This window comes from Thermobia domestica, chromosome 3 (genome assembly GCF_964235325.1).
Source record: "Thermobia domestica chromosome 3, izTheDome1.hap1.1, whole genome shotgun sequence".
NCBI classification, from domain to species: Eukaryota; Metazoa; Arthropoda; class Insecta; order Zygentoma; family Lepismatidae; genus Thermobia; species Thermobia domestica.
Window position 1 is genome coordinate 194,944,203 of NC_137456.1, and position 26,646 is coordinate 194,970,848.

General features: G+C 38.7%; 2 protein-coding genes across 2 annotated transcripts in view; both read right to left on the reverse strand.

The window, feature by feature from the left end:
* Positions 1 to 268: 268 nt before the first annotated feature.
* LOC145682070 (uncharacterized) lies at positions 269 to 1,141 on the reverse strand. Its single transcript, XM_081753667.1, has one exon. It carries the CDS (start codon positions 1,139 to 1,141, stop codon positions 269 to 271), a length of 873 nt encoding a protein of 290 aa, XP_081609793.1.
* A 2,600-nt stretch (positions 1,142 to 3,741) lies between these two features.
* The window catches only part of LOC145680917 (uncharacterized), a 39,331-nt gene continuing 16,426 nt past the window's right edge, over positions 3,742 to 26,646 (reverse strand). The window contains exons 3-4 of the mRNA XM_081752078.1: positions 20,701 to 20,929; positions 3,742 to 7,134 (exon numbers count right to left, since the gene is read on the reverse strand). Of these exons, the coding sequence (XP_081608204.1) occupies positions 5,526 to 6,140 (615 nt within the window). The 5' untranslated portion in view covers positions 6,141 to 7,134; positions 20,701 to 20,929 and the 3' untranslated portion in view covers positions 3,742 to 5,525. The remainder of the gene's footprint in view (positions 7,135 to 20,700; positions 20,930 to 26,646) is intronic.

Here is a 26,646-nt window from a genome sequence, read left to right on the forward strand (position 1 = left end):
ATACAATGTTCCCAATAACACAAAATACCCAAAAATACACAAATCACTAAAACACTAAAGCACTATTTACACGTATGGTGGGTCACAGTCAGGTTTTTGATGCCTTTGGTGTGATTTCGACTCCGGTCTCCTCTGTACCAACACCAGCAGTCGTTTCCTCCCTGGAAACATACTTTTTCAGCAGGAAAGCATTTCTTGTCATTTTGACCTCATTCGTTGCTGGGTCAGCTAGTGTGTACATGTTCTTGCCGGAAGATGCAACGATCTTCTATGGACCTGAAAATAAGAGGAGAAGCTTCTTCGAAACACCTGCTAGAGCATCCGACTTCGGAAATACTCTAGATAGCACAAGATCACCCACATTGTACACTATTGTACGGTGTGATTTGTCAAAGTTTCGTTTTCGTGCAGCAGCATTTTTCTTATGATTTCTCCTTGCTATCTCTACATAATACTGCACCTCATGGCGTTGTTCCACTTCAGGAATCTCAAAGATGCGTGCTATGTCTCTTGACATAGATAGACCAAAATGGCATTCATACGCTGATACGCCAGTGGTCAGGTGTTTCGCAGAGTTCAAACACTTCTCGATTTTCTCTAGATATTTGTGCCACATTCTCTGGTTGTCATGGCACAATTTACGTAGCAAACGTACGGTTGCCTTAACCGCCACTTCAGCCATTTCTCGGTGGGGATAATATGGTGTGGACATGATGTGCCTGATACCAAGTTCTGCTAACTCTCTTTCCCAGCGTTCAGACTGGAAAGGTGACCTTCTGTGTGTTAAGACCAGTTCCACACTAGGACTTAGTTTCAAATATTCTTTGAGCTTTCGAACTGCTGTGGTAGTGTTCGCCTTCCTGCATGCATATAACCTCACTAGCTTGGAGAATGTATCATAGAACACTAGTACGTAGTGGACTCCCCCAATTCCTTTTGTAATTGGCCCAAGCCAATCGACACATACCAAGTAACTTGGCTTCTTAACTAGCACGGGATTCAGTGGTCCCGGACGATAACACTGGGGTAGGGTGCTCTTCTGGCATAACTCGCAAGAAGCACAGTATTTCTGCACGCTTGCCCTCATCTTCGGCCATACAAAGAGCTCTGTCAGAAGTGGATGTAGCTTACTGGCCGACATGTGCCCCGATCTGAATGGTAATAATCGAGCAAGGGAGCTACTAACATTCTGGGATGCAGATTCGAACTCCTTCCCGGTCACGTTTGCACAAACGCCCGTTCAGTACTTCAAACCGGTGACAAGCACCGTTCACTCGTGGTGAGTTCGTCTTCTCTTCAACTTCCTTCTTGATCTTCCCATAAAAGGGGTCAGAGGACTGCATCACTGGTAATATTGCTATCATCTTCCTCAACTCACATGGGATCTCTGTGAGAATAGTCATCAGTGACTCCTGAAGAATAGGCTTCCTTGCAGCACTGAGGTCTTCTTCTGTGTGAGGAGGGTATCTCGAGTGGTAGTCACTCAAATTTTCATTGGACTTGACAAACTCGAATTCGAAATTGAAATTCGACAGCAGCATAGCCCACCGGCTAATGCGCTGATTCGTAAACCTGCAATATAAAATAAATTTCAGAGCAAGGTGGTCGCTGCGAATTTTAAACTTCGTTCTAACAAGATACTGTTTGAATTTTACAACCCCATCTATGAGTTCCGCGAACTCCTTTTCTGTGACCGAGTAGTTCCGTTGCGCAGCATTGAACACACGTGATGTGAAACCAATAACACGAATTTCATCGTTGTCATCACGTTGGTACAATAAAGGGGAGCACGCGAAAGCACACGCATCACATTCCAAGATCAATTGTTTATCAGGCAGGACGCTCTTTAACACTACTTCCTCCTGGAAGATCTCTTTGATACGGTCCATTGCTGCCTGATGTACCGGTTCCCATTTGAACCTCACGTTTTTCTTCAGCAGACTGAACAACGGATATAGAACTTCCGAGTATTTTCTGCTGAAGCACTGGTAATATTGACAGTAACCTATAAATGATCTAAGTTCTTTCACATTCCTAGGTGTTCTGAAATCTAACACCGACTTCACTTTCTGCGGATCTTTGCCGATACCGTGTTGACAAAGCTCGAAACAAAGTATGTTCAATTTCTTTCTCGCGAAATTACATTTCTTCAGCCTGAGAGTTAGGCCACCTGCAGTAAGTAAACCCAACACTCGGTCTAAGTGTTTCAGGTGCTCGCTGAAGCTTTTGTCGGCCAAATTAGGTCATCGACGTATTGGCCGCAGTACTCTCGTGCTTCAGTCCCAATAATCATGTCAAGTGCACGAACACATGAGGCAAGACTGTTTCTTCCCAAATGGTAACTTTTGAAATACGTATGAAATTCCTTCGTGTAAAAAGCCTAAATATTTCTGGTCACTCTCCTTCACTTTTATCTGTAAAAACATTTCTGTTGCATCAACACAACTAAACCAAGATTTGTCGCAAATGTCTTGGAGAACAGACAAGGGAGGCATGGGCCGGTCGGATAAATCACCTGACACTTTAGATAAAGCTGGACCATCTATACATACGCGTATACGCCCACCGCTCTTCGCAGTAACAACCAATGGATTGATGTACGCAGTAGGTTGTTTACGTATAATACCCCACGCAAGCCATCTCGAAATTTCATTGGATACCTGATTACGATATCTCTTAAAGTAAGAATACAACTTGGTCTTTATGGGACGTTCGTCCGTTACTCCAATCCCATGCTCGTAGTTAACTATGCAACCAGGCTTGACATCAAACAAAGCTTGATGCTTAACCAGCACAGCTTTTAAACTCTCTTTCTGTGTCACCGAGAGATCTGAGTAGTTCGATACAAATTCGTCTATATCTGAATGGGAGGCGCGAGTCTTTACTTTCAACCACTTTTCTGGTGGGAACACATAATTTGCCAATTCTTGGGTACTTAGGAATCGTCCATCATCCAAGTTTGTTGCACGAGTTGCCTTCTCTCTTGAGGTCTTACACTCTTCTGGTGCACTTACCATCTTGGCCTTCCGTCTACCATCTGACGGGAAACAATCAAAATTAACATTATCAACTTCGTCCATTATTGAAAATGGTTGAAGCATTTACCATTCCACTCTATACACCGAACTACTAGGTCCTCGGTTTCACAATCTACTGATCTAAATGCTACTTCTACATCATGTGGATGGTTGAGATGTAGAACGCCCGTGTCATAGTTTAACACGGCACGAGATTCGGTGAAGAACTTTGAACTCAAAATTAAAGACCTATTCAAACCATTGATAATTATTCCTAATGTGTAAAATTCCTTCCCTTGTATCTCAATAGCAAGAAGAGTCTGACCCACTAACGTCGCAGCTTTATTCCCAAACGCTGACATGACTCTTATATTCTTCGCACTTAAAAATGCTGGTGGGGGGTTACTATTTGATACAGTGTCCCAAAATTCCTTGGAGATTGCGCTGCATGTAGCTCCTGTATCAAGGAGGCAATTTACTTCTTGACCAAACAAATTTACATATATTTCAGGAAGTGAAATAACATTGTTGCCAGGCAACGATTCGCTACTAGTATCGAAAAGGTTTTTGAAAATACCATTTGCCTCTTCATAAATCTCCCTGTCTATATCTATCGGCTGTCCATTTCTACTCAATAACACTAATTTATTTTCTACATTGACCTCATTAAAGTGTTTCGTGCTCATGATTTGTCTGCAAAGTTCACAATTTGTCTCTTCTTCTTCTAAAATACTTATTTCTTTCACTGCAGTCTCGCGGTCATCATCATTATGTTCATTCTCTACTACCTCGGTTACTGTATTACGCACTTACTTGGAATTATTTTTCGTCAACTCGGTTGAACCAGTTACATCCGCGTTCAGCCTACCGCCTTTACAAGTATGTGCAGACCATTCTCATTCTCTCTCGGTGGGAGTGATTACTCCTGTCTGCATGATTATTGTTTTGACTGGGTGGAGGTCGCTCCCGATCATAACGTTCCAGCAGCTGTATTTCTTCCTCCCCTTTAAAGGAGTTGCGCTGAGATCCTGGTTTACGCGCGTTTCCCCTCCGACCTCTGGCTCTACGACTGTTCTGGTGGGTGTGGTTGTTGCCACCACGTGACCAACCAGATGATCCACTTCCGTTGCCCTGGTTACGGGGTGGTGATCTCTGGTTCTTGTTGTTTCGTCTCTGTTAAGGGCGCTGGTTCTCGCGATTTCGCTTAGCCTGCGGGCGAGACGGCCGCTTACCACTGTGGCCAGGGGAGTTCTGATCTTCATTTCCTATGGTTAGTTCAAGCATGTTAACTCCCTTCCTGGGGTTCTGTTGAAAAAACTGCTTTCGATTTGTCATCGATGTTTGCAGTTCTTGAGCCAAATTCAACAGTTCAGCTATCGTTTTCGGGCGAGACGAGACGATGGCCCGAAACAACCAATTCGGAAAGTGCCTGGGAAGCACCTTTAACAGAGTACAGTCTGACATTCTCGGTTCAAGAATGCTATTTTTGTGCAGCAAGTCCAGCAAGTACTCGGATGGCGACTTGTGCACCCGACTGTCGTTGTGCGACGTCAGAATGTTAGCCCGTAAATGAGCTAAACGCTCTTCGCTTAAGTAGCAATTCCTAAATAGCGTGATAAAGTCGTCATATGACTGAATTTTGCTTCGGTTAACCTGATACCACTGGTACGAGGTGTTACGGAGAGCCCTGGATACGAAGCTTAACCGCATTTCCGGTGGTACACCTGTGACTTCAAAATAGCGGTCAAAGTCCTACAAAAAGTTGTTGGTCTCAGTCTCACTTTCCGTTCCTAAGTAACTCGGCAGGGTAACATCACGACGAATTAGGCCAAGCGCTGCTGCCAAATTCTGTCTCGTCTCACGAGAACATGAACGAGACGTCGAGGGAATTGGGTCAGTCTCGCGGGCTGTTTCTAGGTTCTCAGGTTGAGAACCGGGCAAGTCGCGCCTTGAGGACTCGTTCCGAGATGGTGACCTCGCTTGCGTGGAAGACACGGAGATGTTGACAAGACGTCCCTCAATCACCTCATTTGTCTCTTTCTGTACAGCAGTCTTCCACTGCTCCATCTTCTGTTCGAGTTTGTCACAGACATCTTGAACGGTGTCATGCATTTGTCGGATGCTCCCGTTGCATTCTGAACGGATCTCCTCGAGCTGCGTCTCTTGCTCAATCTCCCCGCTAAGCCTGGCTAGTTGAAAGGCGAAGTTCACCTCCACTCTCCTGACCTGGTTATTTTAAGTGAGTGTGGTCTGTTCGACACGAGACTTGACGCGCTGTAGACCCTCAGACAACTCAGTATAGTTTTCGTCGAGTTGCCTGGCAACACTGCTTGCGCTTTCCTGCACTTCGTCTAACTTACTGGCTGTTTCAGCAACACGGGAATTCAATTCTTCCCTAGCGCCTTCTATCTCCCCCCTTAACTCTACGGTGGTAAGCTCCAACAGTTCAGTTAACTGGCGCTCGCTGTGTTCAAGCCTAGAATTTACATTTTCGAGTTGTAATTCAAGTCAGGCATTACTCGTCTCAATGGCCTGTTCCAGACGTTGGTGAATTTCTCGATATTCCTTGCGCACCTGCTCCAGGCCATGTTCTAGTCCCTGCTCTAATCTCACGCTGTTTTGTATCGTCTCATTGCGGACCTCTTCTAAACTCCTTTCTAACTTCCCACAACTATTTTCCAAATTTTTAGTGCTTTCTTCTATTTTTGATTCTAATTTGCTCTCGAGGTTCCTTGCATTTTCTTCTGACTTTGTTTCTAACTTGCACTCAAGATTTTGTACACTTTCTTCAAATTTCTTCTCTAGTTTACTTTGAAGCCTTTTCTGGCCTTGTAAAATTTCCCCTAGAATGGCAGCAAGGTTCAGGCTACTAATACTACTAACACTAGTAATATCTGGGCTATTTGCATTCGCACCACTCGGTACGACAGTCGGTTCTGACGGATGTTCTTCCCGGCGAGGCACTTCCGGTTCCCTACTGATGGCCGGTGGAACCCTTCCCACCCCATCTGTATTCACTATAACCTCTTCAACGCGCTCGTCAGCGCTCTGCGCGAAATTTTCATTTTCAAATTCACTACTCATTTTGACGTTTTCACGAGCCAGTGCTCTCGTAATAACCATTGACAATAAACGCACAAAATGACAAAAAGTACTTCCCCCTCAAATTCTATTTCCTGAATTCTCTAAACACATATAATTTCAGAATTCACACAAATGTAAACAAAACATTCAAAAATACACATTTCAAAAACAGTACCTAAGTTCTTGGAAATTTTTGTGGGGATAGCAAAACATATGTACCGAAAATTTACAGCCAAAGGTATTCTGACCAAGTGTTGCTCCTTGACGCGGCGGCGGCGCCACTTCTTTTGAGAAGTGACATGAACAATACTAAACTGCCCCTTTACGCTAGGGCGCCACTTCTTTTGTGAAGTGCCTATGCTGATAGACAGCTTCTTAGCGAAAAGGCGGTGGAGTGACGAGGGATTTATAAAATGAATTTAAATATAAAGGAAAATACTAATTAATGCTCTTAAGTTATGCATATCCCTATGTGGAATTAAGGTGATCTCCTGCTGGAGCCGCCACTACCACTCTTATTACCTTCATGAGCATGAGAAACTTAGATAAGACAAACTAACATCTCAGGGTTTTAATTATTAATGAATATCTCAGGGATTTTTGTTACCACAGCTATGGTCTCAGCAGCTACTTGTAAAGGATATGGTAATTCAACAAGGTTAATAAAAATAACACTTTCAAATGAACAGGTAGCAGCCTGTTTTTATTCAACCTTTACACTCATAGCTGGGTAGTTTGGTTCTCTGGGGCGAAGCCTTCCTGGGCACCATTCAGGAAGGTGGTCAGATATACTGGAGTTAAAGGAATTAATGTTTCCTTAACTCTCCATCCTGCAAAGAAAGCATCAGAATTAGCAATAGGGTACTCACCATACAGGAAAACAAACCCTCTCGCTACTGGTAGTTGATACGATTTATTTTCCAGAATGCCTGGCAGGTTATATTACGGTAACACACACTGATTGCATATGATAACGAAACACTTCCTTACTGATTTGAACGATAATTACTTTCATGGTGCACCATTAAACACACTGAAATTGATAATATATATTGCACTTGATATTAACCACACTACTTTGATAAATTTATATAGGTTAAACAATAGACACAGGAGATCTCACTGACCTCCACAAATTTACGCAAATAAATCAAACAGAATATTCCTCTTCATGAAAAGAGTTTATAGTCTCTTACTGTTCTTTAATGAAGTGAGGAGTAGAGCAAGTTTAAAAAAACAATTAGATACAACAAAACAGATTCTGCAGCACAGTTCCATGTTTGGTGATGTGACGAATAAACGTCCACTTCTTTGAGAGTCTCGGCTCACACTTGTAGGGACGTAAAAGTGTTTATATGAAGATAACACTTGCAGGTTGCTAATAGTTCATGATTCTATCATGTTCATGAAAATCGAACAGTTCTTGGTAGTTGTTGAGGTAAAACAATGGGATGATGTCACAGCTAGTCAAACCTCGCACTAACGTACTTAACAGCACAAAGTAATCATGATGTTTGTTGGTCTCCTTCGTAAAAGTTCAGGAGGGCCCTGTCATTTAACTGGGACAGGCCAATAGATCTCTGGTGAGACCTGTTTGTAAAGTACTAGATCATTTTACGTCGGGATAAACTATAGTGGCAAAGCACTACTTGAAAACTAGCTTAACTGGTTATACGTCTGAGCCTAGTAAGTACATGGCATTATAGCCAAAGTTCTGAAGTATAAAAAAACAATGACAATAAAATGTCAAATAATGAAGTGTGTGAGAATTAGAACGCTTGTTGCACAGTTTCTTTCTCCACTTCTAAAAATCTCTCACGTGTTAACTTGTGAGTATGAACAATCACTTGGTGAATATAACTTTCACACCCGATTCACGGTACATGTAATATCATATACATGTATCAACAGGACTTCTTGGGAGCCGAACGTGCTATACCGCCCTGGGTTTAACAGCAAGTGACAACCACAATGTCACAAGTTCCCTTCGTACTTTGGTCGTTTCCTGGAAATACAGCGACTCGCTCTTCCAAGAAACAGCAACAGGAAGTTTGATAGCCGGAGGCTAAAGCGTGGGTGGTCTGTCCAGCCAACAACGCTCAGGACCGCCAAACTGCACCGCACAGAACAAACCACACGTGACATGTGCTGCCACCACTGCACCAAGCGGCAGTTTCAAAAGTTCCTGGCCAAAACAGTTGGCCATGACAACAACTATATAAACAACACTTCTTTCGCTCATAATAACTATATACAGAATAGAAACACATGATTATACAAACATTATGATATAATAATATATATAGAACATAATTATGCATAGACACACAGATAACATACAGTAGTTTCAGCGTAGGGAATCTTTTTTCCATGGCATCCCTATACGCGTCTGCTAATCCCGGCTGCCATCTTGCCAAGAAAGAGAGAGATGGAAACATCTGTTGATATGAGCAAATTTTGAAAATGCACACAAGATCTAAATGTCTTGGACGTAGGGAAACACGATGACAAATCAAATCATGAATTTTAGCGGAATTTCCAAGAACTGGTGAGCGTAATACGATAGTATTAGTAAAATACTCATGAAAATAATCAAAATAGAATACAAAATTTCAAACACGCAGTGCATTTCGGGAAAAGTAGAAAAAGGTCCGTCGGCTGACGATAACGGTCACCGCTTGGATGATGCTACGAGCTCGAGAGGTGCGACATTCTTTTAAAAGGTGTGGAAAGCACACGTATAGAAATTGAAAAAATATCATAGCGATGCTAAAAATTTTTTGACTTTTTACACAAAGCATTGAGTGTGTCACTCTAGCAATGTTTCCACCTTGGTATTCTATACAGAGGAAGTTTCCTGAATACTTCCTATACCATTATTTCTGTCCTTTCATGTCCACCTAGGCTGTTCTTCTCCCTCACAGTAGTCAACCATTTCCAACAGACTTTCAGTTCAGAAAGCTTTCGCCAAGGAAAAAAATCTCTGTTGTAGCTCTCTCTGCATCGTGAAACTCAAGACTTCGATATACGAAGTAACTAAATATAATATGATTTTTTCTTATCTTCTTATATGCAGAATATATAAATACACTGATGCATGTAGTTATCTACGTCCTACTTTTCGTTAATGAGATGCACGCGAATACCTAATGAGATTCATAACCTATGAAAAATGTACATACATGAATAAAATAAATATTAAAAGATTAATAATACTACCGTATTGCGCTCTGTGTTTACCCAATAGTTATCATAATTATTACATAATATGCTAATTCAATGCTAATTAAAAAGCAATTAATTTTTTCACAAATTACCATTTTAATAAGGAAATGTGCACTCATCTGCATTTCGACATGCAGATGAATCAGAGAGCACTCGGCTGCACACACCAACAAACCATAAGATATTCCTGGAGGATTTGTTGGTAGTGGGAATCTGTCATAATATAACGAAGAGAAAATCAACTAGAATAATTTGTATCACTTACTTTTGTTAGAAATATAAAACGGAACATTAACACAAACTCATACTCATATTTCCATGAAAATCAATTATTATGAACACTATGAAGATTACAGAATACATACTTCCTCTGCAGCTATTTGATCGATCAAGACGAAAGTTTAAGTTAAACATAAAATAGGGAACATATATACCTTGTATTATTCACGTAGTTTGCAGTGTTGCCACGTAATAACTGTACGTTGACACAAAGTCATACTCGTACTTCCATGAAAATCAATTATTATGAACACTATAAAATACACATTTCGTCTGCTACTGTTTGAAAGATCAAGACGAAATTTTCAGTTTAAGTTCAACATTAAACAGAACACACAAATATATATTTTGTTATTCACCTAGTTTGCAGTGTTGTCAAATAATAACTAAAAGATACGCGAGAAGGGACTTCTTAGGGAAATTTTCTTAAATATCCCTCAATTATTTTTCCTTTGTATGCAGAAATGTCTCGTTTATTACGAAAACTAAAAGCCTAAAATCTTACAAATCGATCGAGGTGTAACTTGTTTCAGTGTTGCACTGACGGTCGGAACATTGACACAATTCATACTCGTACTTCCATTAAAATCTATTATTATGAACTCTCTGAAAAAAAATCCCCTGCTGCTATTTGATGGATCAAGATAAAATTTTCAGCTTAAGTTGAACATAAATAGGACACAAAAAAACGTTTTATTGTTCAACTACTTTGCAGTGTTGCCACGTAATAATTAAAGGAATCGCGAGAAGGGACTTTTTAAGGAAAATTTCTTAAATATCCCTCAATTACTTTTCCATTATACACAAAAATGTCCCCTTCATTACGTAAACTGAAAGCATACAATCTTACAAATCGATCGAGGTATAACTTGTTCCAGTATTGCATTAGCGGTCTGGTCTAAGGTCATTTAAAGAGATCCCATCGATATCTGTAAATATACACGGGTGCTAAAGGGTTCAGGGGCGCAGGATCCAGGTGTTGCACTTATATGTTAACCAACAACTATTATTTGATTCTAAGGACCCCACAGTGGTTCAGGATGTGCAAAAATCTGGCGAAAACATATAATTGGTTATGAAAAGGCGTTGGCTCTTTCTCCTCCACGCTGGCGACATCTTAACAGTAGTTGTCCTTTGTGTGACAAGCAACGTCTTTTCTTCCCGGTAACCACGTGCTTAATACTCGAAAGAAAGGGATCAGAAGTAATCAGAAGCATATGCAACATATGCTGATTCGTAATAGTGCGAGAGAATTTGCGCGAGTGATCTTCCCGAAATGTTTGTAAGTCCGTGCCTCTTCAGAAACTGACCTATTTGTAAAATGGCATTCTTTATCACAGTCAATCCATGAACAAGTATTTTGTGGACACTAGCAGGCGTATAGAACCAACTGTAAAGGTAAACAACGAGTTTGGCTGTCTAAAATGCATAACTGTCAAAAGTCTTGGGATCAATATCAAGTTCAGAGTTGATTACAGATAGTATCACCGATAAACGTGTAATAAGGTGTTTAGAAATCCCGTTATTTGCGAAGAATGGTATGGGTCCGCAGAAAACTCCTAGTAGTGTTCCTATCATTGCTTCTACCACTGCCTCCTGCATTGGGTCTATCGACAGTAAGGCCTCCTTTTTCTCTAAACTGCTTCCCAATCTCATTTTTCCGCGAGTAATTGGTGATAACTTGGATAAATGTCTGTGTTGCATGTTTTGGCACCAACACATATACAGTTGTATTGGCTTTTGGTTAACTTAGCATAGAGAAATAATGCAAGCACATCTCTAATATAGTGGCAAAAGTTCCCTAAGGGGGGTTACAACCCCCTTGGCCCTTTATCTATATTTAATTGAAACTTCTGGATGCACATACTAAGGTAGCAAAAAGAGAAAAGTTACAAGAAAGGCCTGGATTTGAAGCTAGGGCCACCAGCGTAGGAATGTCATTCGCTAACTCATCATCCAAGAAGCGTTGACGTAAAAACGACGTTTTTGTGTCATAAATTCACAACCAAGTGACACCATTATGCGTACGTGCAATAACGCTTTTACTATTTATCTCTTCAAAAATTTAACATATTTATGATGATTTGTATCATTGTTTACTAGACCTTAGAGAAAGATTATTTGTGCCCGCGCATGTTGTTTCCTTTACCAGACGTTTCTGCCAAACTCAAATCACACAGCTGTAAAAGCGTTTTAGTGCCTGAGAAAATGTTCTTGAAAAGGGGAAAATGCATTATGTGTCCTGAACTGTGGCGTAACTAATTGGCTCGCAGGGCCTGTGGTGCAGGATGCCCACGCAAAAGGGGCCCATTTAAGTTTCGTAATTCCACTTTGCAGGTTTTATATAATTTCACAGTTTCTCCTCAATTCCTAAACTTTCTAACACTTTAGCCGTAGATGAAAAAGTTGTGGAACGAGCTATAGATGTGAATTATACTCAAAAGATTTATCACCTGTTTTCTGCGACAAATAATTTTCCACCGTCTCCTTTAGCCTAACCGGCATAACCGTGGGACATAAAACTCAAAGATTTCATGTCATTTTTTCAACTAATTTTCCGAACAGTAATGAAGGAAAAGATTGAGTGACATTTCAACTTAAAATTAATTAACTAAATTTTTAATCTTAGATAACTGTCATTGCTAGTAGTGTTAGCCCTACGTATTTGTTTAGACCCTATTCTTTTCTAACCGTATGTAAATTTTTCTTTGACGAGAGCAACACCTAAACGAACATTCAGTGAAGTAAAGCCATTAAAACTTATATTCGTATCACAATGCTGCAGATGAAGTTAAGCTCTTTGGCAATCTTCAGCATTGCAAGCAAAGAAAGCACCCACGTTGATATTGAAAAATTAGTTAAGGAATTTCTCTCCAAAAAGGATCAGCCACACAGTTGTTTCTCAGTTGGTAATTATAGGTATACTTAATATGGTTGCAATTCCCCCATAGTTATGCGGGCGAGACCTTGACACCATCTCTACGAACGGGCGAAGGTAACACGTAAAGTAGTGAAATACGAACAATGTTCGTGTCGAATGCATAGTTTTCAGGGACGCAAAGATGAATAGTGGCACTGCCTTGATCCAGGTTAAGCCTTGGTTTGCATGGAGGTCTGAGTGAGAGGATGACAGGCAAAAAAAAAAAAAAAAAAAAAAAAAATCAAAACCATCCTATATTTTTGTCGAATGCATAGTTTTCGGGCTCTCTTCCGTAAATAGTGATATTTCATATGTGGGATATGTACAAGGTTGGCCCCCTTGGCATGGAGGTCAGAGAGAACCAGTGAAGATTTCAGAATAGTTCCCTTTGGGGTGATCTTCAATACACTGAGAGTGCAGCAGCGTTTCTTCGGTGTTACCGCGTTTACAGGGGGTAAACAAATAATTGGAGCAAAATTTATTGTTTTAATTTTGGCATACTCTAAGTAGAAAGAAAAATGTCTCGTGGCTTTAACTAGTCTTCCCTGTGATTCAGTACCACCTAGCACCACCTAGCGATGCAAGAATCTGTTGAGTTTACCGGAGGAAGGAGCGAGTAACCAACATCTACTTCTCTACATACATGTGAATAAGCAGTATGGATTGGAAAGCAACAGCCACACGCATGGGGCTGTCTCGGATCGGCGGCAAAGTTAACCGCTGAAACCTGCGAGAAACAAAGGTTTCTGCTACAATCCTTGCGGAAGGGGAAGCGGTTTTAATGGTTTTCAACAGTGATGCCAATTTGGCCTATTTTTGACTAAATCTATCATATTTGGAGAGGTAATTAGCCATACAAATCTATGAAATGCCTGTAGTCTTAAAGACAGCTTATTTTATGAAACTCTTTTGCCATTTTTGGCACTTTTTATTAGCCGTTATATAAATTCTCAAAATGCCCTTTTCTTTGAAAATACAATGTAAACTTTAAAAAAAAAAATGAGTCTATCTATCATTATATACATTCGTATTAATTGATTTCTTAAGATAGAGGATGTTTTATTACGCAGCAAACCCCCCTTTTTAATGATTCTTTTCTTTCCCCACTCCATAGATTTACAGCTACTCAACAATACTTGTTAACTTAGAAAGAATTTTACTCTCCTGTGGCCGAAACGACTGTTTGCTACTTTTTAATTATTTTAATTTCGCATTTCATTGCAAGAATGAGAATTTTCTAATACAAATTTAATAACTTCGGTTTTTCAAGCGACTAGATTGTTTTAGTTTATTAAAAGAAACTAATAGGGGATCTAATTATAGATTTTAGTTCATGAACTCAAAGTAAGATTTTAGTTCATGATATTATCCCACTATGTTGTTTCACCACTTGGAAATGAAAAGCAAATGTGAATTTTATTTTCTGTAAATTTCGAACACATGAGCTCGAAAACACTCAATGCAATCATGACGATTCATGCGGGTTTACGGAGAAATGAGAAGTGTAAGAATCATCACCTGCCCCGAAAGAAGTAGGTCTACTACTGAAAATAGGGACAATGGCAGCCTACACAATCAATCCACAATCCAACAACGATGGTGCATCCAATTCCACCGTTTCGACTAGCTGCCACGACATCGATGATAACTTATTTCGATTCCACTAATAGTTATCGCTGTAGACTTTCACAAATCAAGTGAGTTGTTGATGAATTTTATTGTAATTTAAAGTCATAATTGTAACTTGCAAGTTTTGAGTAAATAAAATTCAGCACTTCAAATTTTACTATAACTCACTTTCAGTTCTACATACAAAAAAAAAGGGGAGTTAAAATCTATAATCTCGGTTACAGGTTAGCAGTCAAAAAACTAGCTTCTTTTGCGTAAAAATGCTTATTTCTGATGGCCACCTAGCCTTTTTTTCGTTAGAGGTTGTTGGCAACACTGTTTGTAACGACATCTCATGAACACATTTGTACCCACTAGCAGAGGACGAGAAATATACTTCTTTCCTCTACACAAAATAAATAATTATCTAAGGATTTGACACATTTTATTGTATTAATTAATATTTGTTTTGTGCAATAACTATTTTGATAGCTGCAAAATTTACAATTAAAATGTAAGATAAATAAAATACAGAAATAAAGAATTCTACGACAAGTCACTCGTGTTTTGTTTCTATACTACTTTGGTTTCCTTCTTGGACTTTGGCTTGCTCGAAAATAGAACAGGTGGGAGCGGAAGGGTCAAGGTGTGAAACGAAGCGAAAAAAAAAAAAAAAGTGCAGTAGAGTGGTATTTGCGATTGTAAGCTTCAGATTTGCTTGTGCTGTGTAGTACTGAGCGTCTTTTTTCCTTTTTCTTTTTTTTCTTCTGTTTACTGTGATTTGGTATTACTGTGTAGAAGCAATAATGTTGAATTTAATTAGGCTTGCTTGCCTGAAGAAAAATGTGGATCTTCGAAGTGCATCGTAGAAATCCACGATAGCCTCGTTAGAGCATTCTTTCCCCTCCCTAAAAAAACATTCAAAGTTACTGTCAATTCACAAACGGACAAATAAGACAACTCTTTAACTCTGATTTCCATTGAAAAACAAATACGGTGTAAATGAGACAAAATATACGCTTCGAATTTTATGATGGTGTTATTTCGAACTTTACAATGGGAGATCCGGGTTCAATTTTTGGCTGGAGCTCATGTGGTTCGGATCCCACATAAGCTGTACGTTCGTGTTTCATTTAGCCTCGCTTCTGAAAGGGACACTAAACTCAAAATCGAATCAAATCAAATCAAACTAACTTTACGAAAAAGACCAGGAGATTGGAGTTTGGGTTCAAATAATACACGTGGTTACAGGAAAGTAAGAGGAAACACTTCACAGTTTCTAATAGGTTATTAATTATTTTATTGCCTCTATCAATAAATAAACAATATTTTATTTTATTTATTTATTTTTGTGTTTAATGTCAAACGATTATGCACCGAGGCTAAAGGAGACGATGAAGCTAATAATAAATTAACTAGTGGAATGAAGAAAGTGGGAGGAAAAGAAAATCCTGAAAAAATCCATACACAAAGTGCTGATCCAGCACAAAGCCCACATGGCGGGCGGGATGGAACAAGAAACCCTAACATGAGAAGAGCGCTCTACCACTGAGCCATTGTGGTCCTTTATATATCTGTGACCGTGTCAAACATAAACTGTATAATTAGCATATACTTTGTGAATACAGTTCTTGGGTAAGTATACAGTTAAGATGCTCAGAAATATAGAATATAGTGAGAAATGATGTTGTATAATTAAGATATTATCCTATACAACCTGCGTTAAACATTAATAAATTTTCAAGACATGAAATGTGAGAGTGAAAAGTGGTAATACAAAAATAATGGTATCACATCGGGAACTATCAGAGATATGACTTCTGGGGAATTGTTGTTGTTCCAGTGAGTCATTACCTCATGATCACTTCCTAAAATCGAGTGCTTTTCAGGAGTGTAGGCAGGAATTTATTTCAGTAATCGAAAGCATTTTGAGGGGTTCAAATTCAATATGAGGATATACTGTACTAAAATGTCTAACATCATCTCTAAAATTAGGTGAAATTTACAGAAAAGCAGTGATTTCGGGTTAGTGACTCTGGACCGCCAGGGCCTACATCCTGTGTATATCCTTGCTGCTCTGAGTTGTTATAAATAGAATAAATAGAATAACAGAAGATAGAACAGAACAGAACAGAACAGAACAGAACAGAACATAGAACATAGAATAACATATAGGGAATATATGTAATTATAAGTAAAAAGTAGAAAAGAATTAAATAATAAAGTAGTAGGTGAAATTTAAAAGAAAATCATACTTGAAGGGAATATATAATTTTAAAACCATTTCCCCAATTTATGAATGCATTCTTTTAAAAAATCCGTAATTTTTCCGATGAAATATATGACAATCGGGGATGCCTAATTTTCACCGGAAATTTTGCACGAATTTCACCGGAATATTCCAGGAATTTAACCTGAACTCTAGATATTTCACCGGAAAATTTTAGTGATTTCACCGGAATATTTGCATGAATTTCACATCACCTTCAGATATTTCACTGGAAAATTTAGAGTAATTTCAACGGAATAATTCAGTGAATTTCACCTAGACCTTCAAATACTTCACCGGAAATTATGTAGTAATTTTACCGGGATATAGATACAAATGAAAGAGGAAACAACCGATATTTTAACACACCAGATACTCTGTAGATATGAATTCTATACTCCACAAAGAGTGAAAAATGACCGACTGCACCGGAACTCGAACCCGAGACCTCCAGCATACCGTGTCGATGCGTTAACCAATATGCCACCCAGTCCACCTTCCATAAGAGCTACTCAGTCTGTCACTCTCGAGGTCGGTGCTCTCCATTCGGAGCACGTGTGTTGTACGGCGTCCGAGTGGGAAACACCGACCTCGAAGTTGAGTGGCTGTTCTGGGAGGCGGACTGGGTAACATAGTGGCTAACGCATCAGAACGGCATGCAGGAGATCCCGGGTTTGAGTCTTGGCCCAGTGGGTCACTTATTCACCCTTTGTGCGTTATAGAATTCATATCTACAGAAGATGAGATGTATTAAAGAATTGATTGTTTTCTCTTTCATTAGTTTTTATATGAAATCACAGCCATCATAGGTGTTGAATATATGGACACAAGGATTGTCCAAACAAAGCAGTGATTCTCTGGTACAACCCATGTGGTCCGAGTGGAGAGCATCGACGACCTAAAGAGTGAATGACTCTTCTGGGAGGCGGACTGGGTTTCATAGTGGTTAACACATCGGCACGGTATGCCAGAGGTCCCGGGTTCGAGTCTCTGTCCAGTCGGTCACTTTTTCACTCTTTGTGCGTTAAAGAATTTACAGGAATAATATATACTTAACCTGAAGTTCTAGATATTTCACAGAATAAATTACAGATATTTCAACAGACATATTGCATGAATTTTGCTTAACAATTTACAGAAACTTCTCCAGAAAAGCCCCGTAAATTCATCGAAATGTTGTACTTCTATTTTCCACAGCCATTTGAAACTGTTTCACTGATTGAGGTGGAAATCATTATGGTTTATAATCTTATGATTATAAACATATACATAAAAGCATAATCCTTTATTTGGTCATATTGGTAGGTCTAATTAAATTTATGGAGAGATACAACAAAAGCCCATTTTCAGGCAGATAATTTGATATGACTTATCTTCTACTTTAACATCTTACTGTAGAAGTCGTGAATGGCTCTGCTGTAAAATCGACTTCTTCCTAAATATTTTCGAACATGACATCTTAAAACTTGATTTTCAGAAACTAATTATTATCATGAAACTAACAGCCAAACTTGACGATTAGTACTACTCCAAAGTAGATTTTCGCTAGTTTGGTATTATTTAGGTAGAAAATCCGTGTAATTCTTAAGTATCAGCTGCGTGAGGTGGCAGTTCATACCTGGCGAAATAAGCTACATGATACTCTCATATTAGCTGGTTGCTATTAACAGCGTATCATTCACATGGCAACATGCTCCAAATTAAGGATCTGAACTTAAGTCAAGTAGTTAGAAGGCCATAGTAACATTGACAATAATCATCATCTTGGAACCTGACTATGCTTACTGTGTATCACTTTTCAAATCAAACGTGAACTGTCGCATGCCCAACAACGGTGTTAAAAACTAGATTATGTTATTTCGTGTTTAGTTTCGAGCTACCAATAAGCATGAGAGTATTTTGAACAGTGATGATTTAATTTATTTATTTGCTGTAGTCTTCAACAAGCTTTGAAGTTCTTTACTGGCGCATTCATTTACCAAAGAAATATTTTTATCGGTACTGCGTACGAGCCCGACTACATCAATGGCCTTAAGACACATTCTTCCGCGTCAAGTTTGCCATATTATCGGAGCAGCTACGATGTATAAAGGTTGGGTAATTGCTAGCGAGAAAAAAGAAATAAACGGCAAAACAATACATCGGAGTAGTTAAATACGACGCAATATGACTTAATTGCTTAAATTCTTATTTACTTCAGTTGAGGTTTTTCTACATTAAATTCAAGAAAGCACCCGAAGAAAATAATTTTACACTGAATAGGCTTCGACGAGTTCTCCCATAACTCGTAAAGTGATGTAGAATCAGCTCTGGCTTGTTCCTTATCCGAAAATGTGAAAAACCGACTTTTCCACATATTTCCAATTTGCTCTGATTTATTTGAGGATGGCGCAATAAACGAATAGTGCTTATCTATATATCTACTTATATGTGTATGTTCAGTATCATTAGAACTCTTTATTAATTTGACAAATTATACCTCACTGCCAGTCAGTGCGGAATTTCTAATGGACCATGGAAAAAACATTTTTAAAAAGTGTTTCTAATACTTTACTAGATTTACTAGATAACTACTTTTCACTGAAAATAAAACCAATTTTACTCAAAAAGTGCTAAAGTTCAACAGAAAATAAGTAAATTTCACTGGAAAATCATGTTATTTTAAGCAATTATAAATAAAAAAAATAAATATGTGCGTTAAATCGAAATCCCAGTGTAATTTTTACTCAAATAGAAAATTTCGCCGATAAGAGAGAGACTCACCAAGGATTTTCTGTTTCTATTCTGTATGATTTGCATGTTGATGAGGTTTATAAAGCACATTTTTGAAGCTTCGTTTCTATATTTTCCTCATTAATTTACATACGTTTTAAAATTAGGAAATACAAACTTTGTCTTAAGAAAAAAAAACATCCACTCCTTGCCTTCCATTTTATTATTATTTTATTGGTTTGTCTACAAGTATTGAGTGTTTTGCACACGAGATGACATTATTGCCCTCAACCTCAGGATATATGAGTCGCAACGGGCCAAGCCTAACGCCATTTGATAGGTGGTAGTTGAAGCTAGTAGATCTGCAAAAAGTCGTGAAATTCTTATAATCAGGGGTTAGATATTGCACCGTAAAGATAAGTGAATTTTTTACAAAACTACGTTGCATTTTACAATTTTATTTCGATAAGGGTTCAAAGCTGCGCAGGTTCGTGAAAAGACTTTGTTGTTTATGGGCAAGATCGTTATCAAAAACAAGAACGAAAATATGGTTTAGTTGCCATTGATCACGAAATTTCATTGTCCAAGACGCTCCTCGCAATAAGCGACAACCGCAGCGAAAATGGATTACATTATGGTAAAATTCGAGCAAGACTGGCATGTGTGACATCGCTAATGATCCAAAGATCCATCACCAAACAGTAAAAGGCCATTTAGAGAAAGCTTGCTGCAAATAGAAGTTCGAATTTAGCTGATACATGATCTAATTCAAAAGCATTTACTCGATCTAATTTCTATCTGCAAATCTCTATTGAGTCGTAACGAACTTGAGCCATTTTTGAAACGATTGATCACGAGTGATGAAAAGTAAACACCTACGACAATACTATGTAAAATAGTTCGTGGTCCAAGTGACTAGAAGCTCTACAGTCTATGACAAAGCCCACACTGACGTCCAGAAAGGTTAAAGTGTGCGTTTGGTCGGATTGGAGGCCATCGTGCATCACGAGCTGCTGCCGTTGAAGAGGATAGAGTCCGACCTGTACTGTCGACAACTAGAGTGAGGGCTAATAGCAATGTAATAAAAACAGCTAGAACTGGTCAACAGAATGAGTGACGTATACAACTCTGACAACGCCAGATCGCATAAACCCGCTAGAGATTGGAATAGCTTGGCTGGGAGGTTTTAATGCATCCACCGTACAGCCCAAACTGGCATCGTCACACTATCTCTTGTGTGATCTCTACAGAACTAGCTGAAAGGTGTTAAGTTAGTTTTGAAAGAGGATTTGAAAATCACGTGGCAAGCTGAAAGGTGTTAAGTTAGTTTTGAAAGAGGATTTGAAAATCACGTGGCAATAATTTCTATAGCAACGGGATTACAATATTGCCTTAAAAATGGTAGAAGGGCATCGAAGAAAATGGTGCACGTGGTTCATAATGTTACTTCAAGGCACAACATATGTATTCTCAATTTTGACCTCCAAAGGGTCAATACTTTCTATATAACCTGATATAAACACAAAAAGCAACATTGTATGGTCTGATGACAAATGGAACAAATAGACGTTATAAATTACGCTTACATGATGTTATAAGTGATATTTTCTAACCAGAAAACATTTTCTCCCAGACCAGTCCGTACTACTAGCAACTTTGTTTTCTTTCTGGACAGTGAAATCCAATCAGCAATGCGTTTACGCTTTTTCTTTTCTATCATCAGCATTTTCACAAGACAGCAAACAAATATTCACATGCTGTAGACAATACTAGTGGTAATGGTTTCGATAATTGAAGTACAAGATCCTTGAACTTCTGCAAGGAGGAAGAGAAAAAAAGTAATGTTAATAAATAATCAACTATTGTGACTATGACTGATAGGGTTACAAGTAATAATATTTTCACGTGCATTTTTTCATAAGTATATTAGAATTAATTTAAATTTAGTTTTCTCTTGCAAATTCTTACAGAATCACTTTACACTTCTGAATTTAAGACGACCCACCATATTTTTTAACAAAGGATTATAAAAATACATCTAGAGCACATACTGGGACATAGTGCTGATTTTCAATACTACACTAAAAATCAAATGAACTACACACCTCGCTTACTGTTTTTGACTAGAAGTGTCCACAATGTCAGTAACGTTATTTTGGTTTTGACAGGGGAGGGGGAATAAGATTGTCCACCGACATGAGTTTTTCATTTTTTATTAGAATATTACTACACAATTTATTAAAAAGCACGTATTTCTCAAACTAAGCGGGATGTAATTGCCCCTCTCCTCCCCTATGATGCCGCTGCATTGAATCTGCTAACTTTCAAGGCTACAGTAGTAGGCAAGAAAGAGGGTAAAGTTAGCGCTTAACAGGAGCTCTTGATTCTGTTTAGTAAAGATAAAGCAAGACGATTTCATGTGTTTGGGCACAATTGCGCAAAAAAAGTCTTGCATTTAGAAATATACAGTAGTTTGTATAAAAGAACATGCATAATATATTCACGACACTTTTTTTTAACAGTAATAAAACCAGTGTTAAGTCTACATGTATTGAGAACAGAACAAAGTTTTCGGCACCCCCAGAGAAAGAAGCAGGGCATCATTTGGGAAGGATAAGACGGACAATTTGTCCCCTGTGTTTGAGAATCACATGCTCTTCAATAAATTGTGTACTAAAATACTAAACAAAATATAGAAATCGTATGTTGATTGACAATCTTGCCCCTGCCCTTGGCAAGGTCTGAAATGACGCAACTGAAAAAAAATACTGAAAAATTTAAATATAAACCAACAGAACTTAATAGGGAGGTATGCGAACCGTGACAGCTAGATATTTATGAGAATTGGTACCCTGACTAATTGTGAATCGCTAATCATCGTGGTGATAGTCATTCGGTGCGGAAATGTCTTGTTTACTTGCTATGTATAATACATATACCAAGCAGTGACCGGATGAGGCTGTGCCGAGTTATACCCCAAAAACGCCGCAAAAAGGCAGAAAATAAAAAAAAAATGTGTGCAGGTAACATGATGCCTTCGGGAAGCGGACACTTGACTAAGAACACGGAAGTAGTGTCACACAAGCAGTGTTGCCATCCCAACACAAACTTACAGTTTTTCAAACAGAACGTATATAATTTTATGGCATTAAAATAATTGTCAAAAAGTGAAAGGAAATAAGCAAAAGGTGGGCTATTAGTGTTGACAAAAAAGGGATGAGGCTCTAAAGTTGAGAAATTACAAGGTCCGTACAATGAAACGAACAAATGTAAAACAACAACCAGACTGCAGAAGGAACAGATGTATAGTAGGGAGTAAACTAGAGCATGCACAACATCCAGTGACGAATGGGTTATCCAAAAAGGTCACATGTTACACTGGCCGTAGAAAAAGAAGTCCCATGTTAGAGAATGCGGAAATTTGAACAGCACCCTCCCCGTAGCGCAGCAATTTCAGTGGCGTTTCTGTAGAATCGATATATTGTACCGTTCTCGAGAGCTATAGCAAGAACTCTCTCTGGGTTACAACACTGCATAAAATCTTGCATGCCTTTCATACCACAGAAAAGACGGTACATTTCTCGCCCTAGTCGTACACTCGATATGAAGTTGATGTGTTCCAACATATTCAGGGGTGATGATGTGGTTCCAAAACGAAGTGATCAGGACAAAGCAGCATGGAGCAGTACAAACACTTCACAAACGCTCCTTGTTCAACTCTTCGTGGAAACAGTCACTATGGTCATCGCGCACTATCAACAGAGTCTCAAGTGCATTTCTAAAGGCAGTAGCTATGTCGCCCGTCACATAGCCACATTTCTGCCACGCATACGTGATCATATCCTTTAGCGGAGGAGAACAAAACTGATGATAAACCACAGTGTGAAGTTTCATGAGAAATACTCTATCATGCAGTTTATCTTGGGTACCAGCACAGATGAATTTATGCCGAAAGTAATCCTCAAGCCTGCGAATCACCAGTTTATATTGCCTAAAAAAGTAGACATCAAGTGGCTGAATAAAGCGTGTGGTTTTGGGAGGTAAGGCTTTAATATGAATGTTCTTCCCATGTAACAGCTCAAGCACATCATTTGCGCTGAAAATAGTTTCATCTGCTTGTCCAGTCCAGGAGTCGAGCAACAGCAATGAATCATCTTTTACATCGGGAATAAACACTTCTTTTAACCACCGTTTTACATGTTGTCGAGTCAATTTGCCGGATCGGCTCGCATCAATAACATTGTTGAAGGAGTATGTCGTGCTACTTGTTCTTTCTCTTTAGGACCGAACATGCAATTGGGCTCTTGAAAACATATATACAAGCGTGTCCCTAGGTTCACTAGGGAGAGGTGAATTTGGATGGTGTATGAATGTGTAACTGAAGCCATGGACTGAATTAATGCTGTAGTATGTTTTTCACCCTGTTGGAAAGAGTTCTACTTGATGTCATTTCATATTCAAACCGAGATTGATCGGTGTTAAATATGCAGTCACAGTTGTATGGTTTCGCATGTATGATGGCATTAATATCATTGACAAACATATGTTCCTTATCAAGCAATTTAGCTTCATGTTCCATGTCTGCCCTTGCCACAAATTGTGTTATCTTTCTTGAACGGATCCGATGGTTTCGCTTAAATTTGTGGATAAACGCATGCGAACACCGGAATGAGTGGTTGAATTTCTTCGCTGCTGTTACCACCCACACACGCAAATTGTAATCATGCACAGTGAGACCTTGCCTCCAATAGGCTTTGAATGTCTCCAGTACGTCTTTGTTGATTTGTGCCATGACGTAGGGGCGAGGGGGCGTTTTACAGAATTTAAAGCCTTTTACACAAAAGTGCGAGTGCACTTGAACTTTTTAGTGGCTGCTTTAATATAGATTTTACACGTGCCTTTCTCTTGCAACAAACGTACGCAAGTCTGGATATTTTTATATTTTGTGACAATAGCGTCTGTTGTTACTGTAGGCTTTCTCCTAACAGGAGAGGACATTTCGTATTCACTGCTCTAAGGGCCCGCTTCACTTGTTGATGGAGAAGCCACATCGTCCATTTGATCACTAATTCCGTCGCCCGAATCATGTACCTCGCTGTCGGCGTCTGTATGTAAATCTAACGTGTCACACATTGTTACGGTAACATCATAATCATATTTGCTTTCTATCAGGGCAAGTAACGTATCTGCAAATTCCTTATCCTCCACTCTATGCTGATTTATGTCACTATATTTTTCTGCCACAGCCAAACTTAAGATGCGGACAACATTGCCGGGATTAATGGGTCGCATTTTACACACACCACTGCTGTTTCTCATTTGACAATGACATATATTTCATATGCCTGTAGACTGCCTATTGTCCTTCAAGTCTACTTACTATCAGACTAGCACCCTTACTCACACAGGTCAACACACATGACTATCAATTTGCCCGTAAGTTCTCATGTTTATCACCGACTATATGACGCTCTGGCAGACTATTCACTGCTCTGGTAGGCAAAGCTCACACGTTTCTTTCGCGCACGACTAGCACATATAGCTTGTAACCTTGCATATACCGTCTTCCATTTTTATTCGACCTTCGTACGTTAGCCACTTGTTAGTTGTTTCGATACTATTTGGAGGAGTGTGTACGTATTACATTGTATAATAATAATAATAATAATAATAATAATAATAATAATAATAATAATAATAATAATAATAATAATAATAATAATAATAATGTACAATGTCGGTGCCGAATAACAAGGTATGCGATGTTAATAAATGCATTTGTCTGCATTCATTCACATCTCCCTACATCCGTCTGTCTATCACTCTATCTACATGTGTTTTGACTCGGCGTTGCAGCAGGGTCGTGCGGACAATTAGGGATATTGTAACTAATTATATAGTGGATCCTGCTTTATGAGCCGGTAATACCGCATGGATAAGCGCTACGCTGACCATAGTTACTCTCGACTGACACCTGTCACCTTGAAACGTCCACTGAATCTTTGCGAATCGATTCTGGCGTACTTTCTTGTCATAAATTTGCTACCTTTCGTGCCACAGCTTTTCTGTACTCCTTTCAGGCTCTGTGCTGTCGTTTCTGATATTTGCAAGGCATGCAGGATTTTATATAGTGTTGCAGCCTCAAGACATTTCTTGTTATAGATTTCGGGAACGGTTTGATATATCGATTTTACACAAACACCATTTGAATTGGAGCGCTACATGTTAATCAAATTTCTGCATTCTGTAACATGGAACTTGTTTCTACGGCCACTCTAACATGTGACCTTTTTTGGATAACCCGTTGGTCACTGGATACTGTGCATGCTGTAATTTACTCCTTACTTTACAATTGTTCCTTCTGAAGTCTTGTTGTTGTTTTACATTTGTTCGTTTCATTGTACGGACCTTGTAATTTCTCAACTTTAGAGCCTCACATTTCCCTTATTTGGCAGCACTGATAGCCCACCTTTTGCTTATTTCCTTTCACTTTTTATGACAATTATTTTAATGCCATAAAATTATATACGTTCTATTTGAAAAACTGTAAGTTTGTGTTGGGATGGCAACACTGCTTGTGTGACACTACTGCCGTGTTCTTAGTCAAGTGTCCCCTTCCCGAAGGTATCATGTTACCTGCACACATTTTTTATTTTTTCCCTTTTTGCGGCGTTTCTGGGGTATAACTCGGCACAGCCTCACCCGGTCACTGCTTGGTATATGTATTATACATAGCAGGTAAATAAGACATCTCCGCATCGAGTGACTATCACCACGATGATTAGCGATTCACAATTAGTCAGGGTACCAATTCTCATAAATATCTAGCTGTCACGGTTCGCATACCTCCCTTATTAGTAAAAAATGAAAACAATATATTTTTAAATCTCTCATTACATTTAATTATCAAACTATACTACATGAAATAAAAAAGAAATGATATGTATCAGTTTAATCTTCGTTCAATATGAAGGTGAAAATCTAGCATTCCACCCACTGAAAATTTGTCATGTGAGTCAAAAATTTACTAATCGTTGGATGCATGAAGTTGCTGTATCTTCTCTAGCTTTTCAAAGATTTGGATTGAATTTCTGGATTAATTTCAAGAAAACACTTGAAATCAGAAACATATGTATTTCGAAGGTGGAGAAGAATAGGGAAACTTATTTATTTATTTCAAACTGTAAACTGAGTTGTATAACACTCAGCGCAATATAGTGCTTGATGATGTTTCTCTTATCATGAGTATTATTACATTTTAATTTTCTGTACGATTTTTCTTAGACAAACTTTTCCGTTTGATTAACAATACTATGCGTTATACATTTGCATTAACTATTCTATAAATTTACTTAAGCATTGATTAACACAAACCATTTTCATTTTGTACTATTTTACATCCGTGAAGCTGGCATATGAACTGTGGATTAAGATAATAATTAACATATAAATAGAAGTCTCGAAAACAGATTTCGAATTGTGGAAAGCGATTAATAATTTCGGACTATAAAAGGTAGTAAGAAATAATATAT

Bases quoted from the DNA above. Each gene is read 5' to 3' on its own strand.
- LOC145682070 (XM_081753667.1), bottom strand. From the start codon at position 1,141: ATGTCGGCCAGTAAGCTACATCCACTTCTGACAGAGCTCTTTGTATGG.